This window comes from Anthonomus grandis, chromosome 3, assembly GCF_022605725.1.
Source record: "Anthonomus grandis grandis chromosome 3, icAntGran1.3, whole genome shotgun sequence".
Classification (NCBI taxonomy): Eukaryota; Metazoa; Arthropoda; class Insecta; order Coleoptera; family Curculionidae; genus Anthonomus; species Anthonomus grandis.
The window spans coordinates 11,215,878-11,227,440 of NC_065548.1; the positions used below are offsets into that span (position 1 = coordinate 11,215,878).

Sequence of the window (11,563 nt, forward strand, 5' to 3'; positions counted from 1 at the left end):
ACAAGTAGTTTGGCTAAAAATTAAAAATTGTTGAAAAATTAAAAGAGTTGCTACTTGATGTGCTTAACCTTATGCAGCTACTTACTGGAGAACCCAGAAGGTCAAAATTTAAGGGAGGAACAGGCAAGTTGTAGTAGGAGTTCCACAGGGCGCAGTATTGGGTCTCGTGCTAATCAATATCAACATTATTTTTAATCATAAACAATCTTTGTATAAATGGTAAAAAATTAGCATATGCACTAATACGTGTTATCAAGACAAATCTTAATTAAAAACAGAAATGAAAAGGTCAAACAATTTTTCGATTGCTTTAAAATAAATTGAAATAAAAACAACACTAATTACATGACATTTTTAATCAAATCCATAAAAAGACCCAATTTTTATAAAATAAAATTAGATTCCTTTAATGTATCGATCAAAGGAGTCACTCAAATATAGTATCTTGGTATAATTATTGACCAAAGCCTGAAATGGGTCCAATACGGTAATTATACATTACTTTTGAAAGCATTTATATAAAAGTTTGAAACTTGACAAACATCATTAGCAGCCTAAATACTACTCTTTGATCCATATGCAGGACGCATAAAGAAATTAAAAATAAATAAAAATGCAACAAATAAGATTTTGAAAGTTGCCATTTTGCCATGGGTAGAAGTAATGACTTAATATTCTGGGACCATAAAGCATCAGTGGGAGCTTTCAAACGATATATCGCATGACTCCTCTTTTTATTTAATGCTATTTTTCAAAAGGGCGTCAACATAGGGGGCGAATGGGATCACATGAACTTCTAAAATGTCTGAACCGCTGTGCACTAAGCCATCCTCTATCTACAAGTACTAATTCTGTGTGGCCCTCCATATTAATCCCGCCCCACGCTATTACTGATCCGCTACCATAACTAAAGATTCAAACTATAATGTCCTATACATGTTCTCCTGGCCTTCGGCACACTCTATTATTTATATCGTTAGAAAAAAGACAGTATCTGGAATCATCGCTAAACATAACCTGTGCCCAATCTTCATTTTCCCAACTAACCTATTCACGAGCGAATTCTAGTCTTCGTCTCCTAGGCTCTCTGGTAAGTAATGGACCAGATAGTAGCTGCACTAGCAAGCCTTATATTGGTCTTCGCTAGTCTTCTCCTAATTGTGTTTTGACTTAAGCTAAAATTGTAATGCTCCAGGAACTCATTTTGTAAAGAAGTGCTTGTCCAATTCGTAAAAATCGGTCTTTAGCAAAGGTTGAAACTCTTTCACGATGCTGTTCTGGTCTTCTAATGTTACTAACATTTTGCGCAAACCGACTCAAAACGACATTAAATCTTTCAGCAAGCTGAATTTGGGTATACCCTTCTTCGTGAAGAGTACACAGTCACAGTAACACAGTCAGCTTCTGACAAATTGGTTTTCTTGTTGCGGTGGTTTCATTTTCTTCTTCTTCTTCCTCAATTACAATGGACTCGCGTCGTATTTCTAATCTTGTTGCTTATCATGGACCTACAGTTTAACGAGGGTTCCCAACCACGAGTGTTTTTGTTTTTGTAAGACAAACTACTGTGCTACCGAGGTCGGCTTGTGGTTTCATTTTGCAAGAACTCAATATGTTAAGTTAAAATCACGTCGAATATCAAAACTTTCCTGAAGTAAAATGCATAAAATTATGAATAGAGAATGTTCATAATTCTGAACACTTATTTCTATCTTTGTTTATTTTTTTGGCTCATAAAAAGTTTGCGTTTGTTTACAACTCATCGAAAATCAACCGTCAGTAGTCCAGTTTTAATAATATATGTATTTTTTTTACTTCTATAGTTTGAAAAATATTTGAAATAAAACAATATTTAAAATTATGCGTTAACCCATTTATGGCCAGTAATGCGTATACGCAACACTTCACTAATGATTGAAGCCTGAAATATGGGCTGGTACCATTGACACAACGTTGAACAAAAGTGAAAGAATTAAATTTGAACCATTTTTTTCATTTGCTTTCTTGTACGAATTTTTTAAAAAGCCGGATTTTTTCTTATATATGGCCGCACATTTTTAAAAATCATATACTCCTATTTAAAGTTTTTATTTTCAAAGTTTTGTATTTTTGTACACTAATTACATTCCAAACTACACCATAAAATTGAAAACCGGGGCCTAGTTGAACCAGGGTTTTCCTAATTAGGTCATAAATTATGCTGTTGCGTTCTCGCCGGCCGAATAACTGAAATTGCCTGTCACAAGTGTGTCTAGACAAGTCTAGCAATTAGTACCCATTATCATGTAGAACCTCTTACTTCTGCTAAAATATATAATAGAAAATCGAAAAAAGAAGTGTCAATCCCACAACCAGCTGTAATTTCAAGATATAATAAATACATGGGAGGAGTAGATTTGCATGATAATGGCGTGGCAAATTATAGAATTGGTGTGATGGGTAAGAAATGATGGTGGCCACTATTTAAAAATACAATAGACAGTACTCTTGTCAATTCCTGGAAACTTTACAACACGGTGAATCACAATAAAATGTCACAACTGAATTTTAAATCATTCAACGCCGTACGCTTATTAAAAACAAAGAACTTTGTCGCTAGACGACTTCCATTAGAACCACCCAGTGCAGTGAGGGTTGATCACTCTGGACATGTAATCAGTAGGACTGACTCCCGAAGAAGAAGTCGTGTATGTAGAAGTCAAACAATTTATATTTGTGAGCGTTGCACTATTTATTTACACGCTGACTGTTGTCGGCAATATCACTTAACACTATAGGGTATAGGCCGTTGATGCGTTTACACAACACCGCTTATTTCAGAAAGTAGCAGATTTATTTCTTTTTTGATTTCACATATGTGTTTCTGTAATGTGTTTTCATAATTAAAATATATAATTTAAAAATTTTAAGTTTTATTTCTATCCTTGGCCGTAAATCGGTTAATTTTGGAGCGTAGTGTAGTTTTGCTGCAAACTGAGGTAACCCGACAACAGATTGCCCGTAAATTTTTTTTCTTTTCAGTTTCGTTATATTCTCTTTCTTTACCAATGAATTTCATCCTCCTTTTTGTTTTTTTACTTTTTAGCATTTTCAAAAGGCTTCCAAAAACATCTCGAAGCGCCCTCGTATTTCAAATCCTAAGCTTGATAGCGGCAACATCGTAAATTTCGAAACATGTTCAGCGCAAGCGCAGTTGCCAAGTTGCTCCGAGAAAACTACAAAATTTCGCACTGCACATTCCGATCGCTGGCACGTTCACTGTTCCGTGGTAAGTCGGCGACAAAATTTGTGAGTAAAAATTCAAGAAAATTAAATCCAAAGATTTCCTGTTATTGTAGTGCAATCGGCTCGAAAAAGTGGTGCAATTCAAGAGGAAAAAGGTTCTATTTGGTCATCCCGTGAACATTTTCCATCAAAATTACGTAATATTCGTGTATTCCCGGTAAGAATACGCCCGATCGTATCTAGAAGGCCGCCATTATGGCCGATTGTTTTCCCGTCAATTTACGAAAGTCTAAAATTGTCAATTTAATTGTCATCCGTATTATTAATTTTCATATAAATTTCTCAACTTACAGCCAATTTAGAGCGTTTTTCCTATAACTCGCATCACCGCTACGTTCGGCCAATTCCGTTACGTAACAGCAGATCATGAACTTTAGCTAGGCTAAATTTTTTTTGACAGTTCACTTTAGGATCTCAGGTCGAATAAGTGACTTGACTCGTGACTCTTTTTTAGGCTTTAAAAGACTCGAAATCCAACAAATAAAAAACACAAAATGTTCGCCGCCGCTAGACTGATCGCCCCTGCTGCCAGAAGCGCCGTAAGTAATATTAATTTTGCTTTTTTTTCAGTATATTTTTACGCCCATTTACTTTGCCCTCTATTACATAATAGCAAGAAGTTTTATTGTGATTTGTTGCTTATGTGGACCCTAAAGAGCCTATTAGCCATGGTTTTAGGATAGTTTTTATAATATTACACACTTTTTCATTCACATTTTTGTTGAAAATGACAGTTATGTAACTTTTGAACTTGTCAATTTTTTTTGTGATCAGCAGGAAAGTACCCCACAGGATTTCATATATTTTATTTAATTTGAGTTTTAAGGGCAAATTGATTTTATTATATAACCCCATTGATTTTTTTTTATCTTCTTTAAGGTTATGTCCTTGTTACACAAGAGTACAAGAGGTCATTCCACCTTCCAATTGTGCCATTTGGTATCATTTTTTCAGCATGAGTTTCTTAGGTACAAAGATTAAATTTTGAACTGAAAACCTTATGTAAACCAATGATTAAATTTGGTGGAGTGTACCTAGTTAGTTTTTTGTAACATTTTTATATGCTTCTCTAAGTGGTTTTGCATTTTGATATAGAAGTTTGTTTGTCTTTTCTGTATCATGTATTTATGGATGTAGACTAATAATTTTGTTCATAATCGAGGCCCTCGTGTTTGCCATTACTATCAAATATTGCAAATACTATCAAAATAAAAATTATCATATCATTTAATATTTGGCAAATAAAACATTTGAATATGAAAAATTGAAACTTTCCAAACATGGTCATTTAATCATCTGGCATTATTATGTTTGATCCTCATGATCAAATCATTCAGGTTCAACATTTCAGCTCAATACAGTTTGTTAATGTATATATAAACTACCAAACACTTAAAAACTACATTTATGCCTTTTAAACACCAATTCATATATGTATATCATCACAACAAAAACAAATCGAAGTTATACTGGTTATAATCTGTTCCACTGCTGGTGCCGATACTGTATAAAAAATAAGTTCAAAAATACAGATTAAAACAGTTAAAGGCTATACAAACATTAAAAAATAAAAACTATAAAAAGGAAAATCACAGTGCATCAGGTGATTGTTATCAATGTATTTACTTATTAAGCACTAGTTGTAAGTCATAATATATTTGTATTAATGACATCCATATCACAATTTTGGATCATCAGAATAACTTTAGGAACATTAAACTCAATTTTATGAATAAGGTGTAGATCATAATACTTAAGATCATGATTATGATAGTAAAATTGAAGTCTTTTAATGCTACAACCCCACATCCAACTTAACTCTTAAAACTCAAAACAATTAAACTGGGTCACTAAAATAACATATTGGATTATTTAATTTGTTATATTTAAATACCACAGACAAGTCTCTTCTTTGGCTTATATATTCTTAAGGAATATATTTGCTTTTTCGAAGGGTTTTCAATGATCTGTGAATCTCAGACATGCTTCGGGAGAAAGAGAAGAGCCTGGAATAGTAGATCAATTCTTATATATCTCATTTATTGCATCAAAAAACTAATAAAAGTTTTTATATTAATACAAGTCTTCCTTGAAAGAATTCATGGTGGAAATGACTAAGACACACCTGGAGTGTTCCTACAAGATAGAGGTGTTCCTTCAGTTTTCACTAATCTTGAAGATCTATATTGACTGTCTTAAACTTATTTTGCACAACTTTTTTAGCATTCAGAACTTGAGTAGAGGGCTTCTATAGAATGAAATTCCACTCAATTTGACCCTTAAAGTTCCTTGTTGAACTTCTTAGAAATTTGAAAAGGTCTCTTAGAACAAATATCTATTTAAAACACCCCATAAAGTTGCTTTTTGGGGTCATTAGAGGATTGAGAAGTCCTGTTATAGTCTGTAGGATACCACATTAAAAGTTGTCGGCATACTTTGGTAGGTCACACTTAAAAAGGGTTTTTGGATATTTTCTAAGTGGTTAATATGAACTTTTTCTTGAGGTGACCAAATTATAGCAAACTATTGCCACTACTAATCGTAGCATTAATCCTAAAATTCCTTTCTGGTAATAAAACTGATAATAAATTAAGATTTTATTGAAAAGACACCATCAAATCCTGGCATTCTATCCGTTTGCAATGGCAATGTCAGATAGCTTGTAATTATATATTATAGGGTTATATTACTATATTATATCAACTTTATTATGCAATGCTTATCTTTATTATGCAAGTTCCACTGAAGAGACAAAAGATCTTGAAAAATAATAAACAACTTATACTTTTTGATTTCTACAAAAAAATATAACACTGTTCCTTTAGAAAATATAAATGCACTTAATTTTGCAATTATTACCTGCACAGTGGATCAATCGGGTAGAAATCCATGTTTCTGGATGGCAAACTGATGGTAAAAACTCTGTAATATGTACTAGGGTCAATGAGCCAGTGGTCGGACAATTTAGAGAAAACTAAATGTAAATCATGAATAAAAAAAATATTGATAGGTTTGATAGAACCAAAGTCTTTTGACATGAATAATTTGGTTATTTGGGATAAAGTTAAATATATCAGTTTTGTTTATAAATTTATTTAGTATTTTTGGTATTTACTTAAGTAAAGAAAATGCTGTTTTGTTAGTAGTCGGACAGTCTTTGCCAGTGATACCAGCGACTACATAAATCACAGCCAACATTCTTTTCACCTTTCATTTCGGTATCACTATCAAGTTCGTCTTCGCATTCTCCACATGTTTGCTTTTTTTTATGTACAGTAGATGAATCTTCTACCTTATCTTTATCTTGGTTACCTGCACTGTTATTTTTTGTTTTACTTTGTTTTTTTTTGTAGGGTTGCTATTTTCCTTTCCTTTTTCGCATTCTCTTTCTTCTCTTTTTCCTTTAATTTTCCTTCATAATACTCTCTCCAGGCTCCAGAAGAAATTGCGGAGGATATTTTCTCCCGTTGATGTTTCTCATTTGTTTTGCTAATAGGTTGTGCATATGCAAGATGTTTTTCAAATGAAGAGCTGCTCCAGCTAGCCGACTTAGCCACTACAACCAAATTTAAAGTTTCATTTTTTTCATTTTTCAAAGGTGTGCAGTTTTCCTCTTTGTCATCCTGATTATTTTTTTTCTCCTCTAGACATTTGTCATTTATTGTGGATGAAGTGATTTTTTCCTCAATCAGATTGTGATTTATTTCCATAAGTACTTTTACAAGGGTTAGCTTGTTCTGTTGCATCAGGTTTGATTTTTTTTTGAAACTTTATTTTCTTATTTGGATTTTTATTTTCTTCATCTTCATTAATTTTGATGTTCTCTGAGGTTTTGAAAGTTTACTATACTTTTTGGTGATTTTACATATGGAAATATGATGAGTGGGGGACAAAGTCTACCATCCGCCGTGAAAGTAATTAATACCGTTAAATTTTCCTTGCTGCTTCCGGTTTTAACAATATTGACATCACATCCTCTCACACCCAATACTTTCCCACTCTTTGGACACAGGCAGAACCCACTTTCATCGCCATTCAGCATCCATGTGGAAGGTTTGATTGTATTTACTTGCCATGTTTGAATAGTCTTCACTATATTTTGTTGAAAAACTTTACAAAAACAATGTATGATTCTATCTGGATAATTACTGCAGATCTTGTCAACAGGGTGTTCTAAGATTGATCTAAGAATAAATTTTCGGAAGTATCTTGTTTGTTAATATTAAAATTGAACATAATAATAAAGTTTAATTTCTCATCAGTCTCAATGGAAACTTCCCAATGGTGAAAAAGTAGGGCAATAAGTTACAATATGTCATATAAATATATTACAAGAAAAAAAGACATACACAAATTCAAAGGAAAAATAGACTTTCCACAGCTAATTTACCAGTAGCTTTTACCTTGTAGGTTTAGAATCTATGTGTTTATAAAATTCTTCAAGTGAATAGTAGGGATTTTGACATATTAATTGTTTAAGTCTAGATTTAAATACTTTATCAGTTGACAAACTTTTAGTACTGTCAGGTAAAGCATTCTTCAAAGGCTTCTTTTAAACATTGCCGTTCAGTGTGAGGGAATTCTAAGACTATTGCATTGCCTTGTCATCATTACCCTATAGAAATCTGAATTTTTTTGAAGAACATTATATTTATATTTTTTTTGTGATCATGGAAATACTTAAAATGTACAAGCAAGAACGTGTGATCTACAAGATACAGGGTTTTTTAGTCATATAATATTACATAACAAGCTCTGTAAATTTTCCCCGTTAATGCTTCAATTTTCCCATTTATATCACCCACAAAACACATCTATACACTAAGTTATATCTTGATCCTATAAAAACCCTGAGCAGGACCTTTTCAGAAATCTGGAGGTTTTGAAATGAACTCTTGGTGTAAGAATCATAGATTTTGTCAAATTGTAAAGTTGTAGAATTTAAGCCTTACAATACTTAAATTAAAATTACACTGTAAGGTAATATACTATTAAAATCTTGACAGGGAGGTTACAATATAAATCGAAACAAATATTGTACAGTAATTTATAGCTTTCGATAATGTGGATTGAAAGATTGAAAAGAGCTGGAAACATTTAAAAAAGGTTGTAATTTACCTTGATTTGATGTTTAGTCAATTTTACTAAAAAGAAAAAAAAATCCCATTTTCTAGTTTTTTTTAGTTAGCAAATATCAATTAATTTATAAAACTTAAAAATTCCAAACTCACATTCATGATAAATGACATTGGTTCAATTTAACTAAAGCATATTTACCTGTATTTTTTTTCTACACATCACCCTAACATACAAAGCAGTTATATTTAGGGCCCACACAAAATATTAGCAATGATGATATCAAAGCAATTTTCATTGAGTATCAACAATGATTGCCTTACTTCCTTGGATGTCTGAAAACTTTCATCCCTAAGACTATTTACTGCTTTAAATGATAACACCTAATTCAAAATATTTACTTGCAGATCCTCAACAACTCCAAACAATATTTGAGGCCACTGAGCAGTGCCGTCAGCCAGAGCCAATCTTTGGTCCAATCTGTGCAACAGCACCAACAAAAGCAGGTAATAATTATGTTCTCACAAGATCTCCTCAATCTTCAAATACAATATGCAGCAAGATGATGATCTCTTTGTAACTGCCTTGAATCAACTATGATTTACTTACTTCCTTGGATGTCTGAAATAACCATAAAAAATCTTATTGGATCATTTTGAAAGTGGAGACATTAGATTGAGAATTTTATTTCTTTAGGCCAACTTATTGCCAGCAATCCGTGGACTTCAGACCAGCCCTGTATCAAGGGATATTGACTCTGCTGCCAAATTCATTGGTGCTGGAGCTGCCACAGTAGGAGTAGCTGGTTCTGGTAAGTCCTTTTTGTTGTTTGGATTTGGTCAGTAATCACTTGATTTTGCATTTTGTTATATATGGGCACTATTGTTTATAAATGGGGTATGAGGCTAGTTAAATGCTACTAAATAAAATTTGTTTTCTATGGTATCTTTTGACCAATTTATGAAAGTTGTGTGTGAATGAAAGAATTTTAATAGATCACCCAGGGTAACTGTTTGCTTAACAAAATCTAACCGAGCTGTTCCATATTTTAGGTATTGGAATAGGACTTGTGTTTGGAGCTTTAATACTGGGCTATGCAAGAAACCCATCCCTGAAACAACAAATATTCTCATATGCCATCCTGGGCTTTGCCCTCTCCGAAGCGATGGGCCTTTTCTGTCTCATGATTTCATTTCTCATGTTATTCGGGCTTTAAATTACTTTTATTTACTTTGAACAGATTGGCAAATGAGCGATATTTTTTTTTCCTGACTATAGTTAATTTACTGCTGGTTAACTGAACATCAAGTTTAATGGTAGAATTTAAGAGTAACTTGTGGACGTGTTTTCTTGCATTTGTATTTAATAAATAAATGTTATATTTGTATTTTGTTTGTGTTTAGTTTATTGTTGTTTGGTTTTATTGATTTTGGGGGTTTTTGGCATGTATACTTGGCTTGGAAGTCTTAGGGTTATTTTTTATATTCACACACCCTACAGTTAATAAAATTCAGTTTTTAAACTTTTAATTTAAATGCTATTTTTTTTCAATATTTGTATTAACCATATAGGTTGTTGTGGAAATATTAAAAATAACACTACACATTAGGTTATTATCGTTTATTTTAACATTTATGTACGGTATTAACATTGGGTTATATGTATATTGGCATATTATTACTAAAAGTGATTTGCTATACAGCTTGGTTTTGATGTAAGATGATGTTGATTTAATTCTTGTACATTTACGTTTAATTATTACCAACATACATTTAAACCTATGGAAATTTTAAGTACTCCATTGAATCCATTTTATTAACATGTTTAGGGTACATATCATAGTGGTGGTAGTATTGTAATAATTGAAATTTGATATGCTGAAACTTTGGTTTGTAAATCTGAAGAAAAAGAAAAATACACCTTTTTAAAATCAGCATGAAATGATAAATATCCTGTTTGTCTTGTGACTCAGGTGCTTCTGAAATTTTAACAAACTACCAATAACTGTTTCATCCTCAAGCCATCATCAAATCAAAAGATTAATTGCTTTAATAAAAAAAAGTTCCATTTAACACTTTGGAACATTGAAAGGCATTGTCTTTGAATGTTCAATAATAAACCCACTTTATTTTTTTAATGCTTGCTGCTTACACATTCTTTAACATGGCACTTCTTCATTTTTAATGAAAACTTATCATTTTGTGTTTGTTTGCGATGTTTTTTTTTCAGTTTCATTCAAATAACTGTACATAGTTCATGTTTGCTTTTGCAAGGTAAGGTTAGTGTTTTCGTTACTAATTTTTTGTTTACCATGAGATATGTGCAACATCATATGATGTTCTTATATTTGACTATAATTTAAATGTTATTTCTAGGTGCTGGTATTGGAACAGTATTCGGCTCCCTCATCATCGGTTATGCCAGAAACCCAAGCCTAAAACAACAACTTTTCTCATACGCCATCTTGGGTTTCGCCCTGTCTGAAGCCATGGGTCTCTTCTGTCTTATGATGGCCTTCTTGTTATTGTTCGCCTTCTAAGAAGGGCATTTTTATTATATATTAATAAATTTACATGTTATGTACCATCCTAAGATCATTTTTTTACAGTTTGTGCCGTTTATATTCCGTTAAAGCGTTGTATAAGCGTCGCTCTCGCGTTAAGACTTAAAAATTTAAATCGATAGGAACGTTTTAGGACAAGTATATGATTCGAGAGACTTTGGGCTTACTATTTATTTAACAACACTTCAATCATATATTTGTTAATTTCGTTTTGTTTTCTTAAATCGTAGAGTTACTAAACATACAAAAATCACATCAGGGGTGACAAAATAACATCAATATTGTACAGACCGCAGAATATATAGAGACGTCAATAAAAATTATGTTTAGTTTGTGATTTTTTTCAAAGTATGCTAGTTTTTATGTCCTCTTCCTTTTTTTTTTTCACTCATACTGAAGTACATAATGTTTAGGTGATTATTAAATTAAATAAAATTGTTTTTTGATTTTATAGAAATGGCCTTATTTTTAGTTTTTTTTTTGCAAATATCTACTTGATCCTGTTAACAAATTTAGAGAAGTTTATTAAGACAATGTTCTGTCACAATTTTTACATTTCTTAACTTTTTTGCTATTCCAGATTTCTCATGTACAAGGCAAATGGTTAAGCAATTAACGTCAAAGGAAAGTGATCGAGTT

The 11,563-nt window shown here is 32.1% G+C and overlaps 1 protein-coding gene across 4 annotated transcripts; it reads left to right on the forward strand.

Annotated features, from left to right (window-relative positions):
• The first annotated feature begins 3,186 nt into the window (after window positions 1-3,186).
• LOC126733695 (ATP synthase lipid-binding protein, mitochondrial) lies at window positions 3,187-11,273 on the forward strand. 4 transcript variants are annotated; one of them, XM_050437068.1, is made up of 5 exons: window positions 3,187-3,268; window positions 3,740-3,824; window positions 8,769-8,867; window positions 9,058-9,172; window positions 9,414-9,748. In XM_050437068.1, the coding sequence occupies exons 2-5, from the start codon at window positions 3,780-3,782 to the stop codon at window positions 9,575-9,577; spliced, it is 423 nt and encodes a 140-aa protein (XP_050293025.1). In that variant the 5' UTR covers window positions 3,187-3,268; window positions 3,740-3,779; the 3' UTR covers window positions 9,578-9,748. The 4 variants fall into 4 exon arrangements, with proteins under 4 accessions (XP_050293025.1, XP_050293022.1, XP_050293023.1 ...); XM_050437065.1 differs by lacking the exon at window positions 9,414-9,748 and adding an exon at window positions 10,737-11,273 and having other exon boundaries at window positions 3,189-3,268; XM_050437066.1 differs by lacking the exon at window positions 9,414-9,748 and adding an exon at window positions 10,737-11,273 and having other exon boundaries at window positions 3,211-3,288.
• The last annotated feature ends 290 nt before the right edge of the window (window positions 11,274-11,563 follow it).

Excerpts from the sequence above, each read along its gene's own strand:
- LOC126733695 (XM_050437068.1), top strand. The coding sequence starts at position 3,780 with ATGTTCGCCGCCGCTAGACTGATCGCCCCTGCTGCCAGAAGCGCC. Across the intron at positions 3,825-8,768 it reads CCCCTGCTGCCAGAAGCGCC|ATCCTCAACAACTCCAAACA; the intron begins GTAAGTAATATT and ends ATTTACTTGCAG. Across the intron at positions 9,173-9,413 it reads AGTAGGAGTAGCTGGTTCTG|GTATTGGAATAGGACTTGTG; the intron begins GTAAGTCCTTTT and ends TCCATATTTTAG.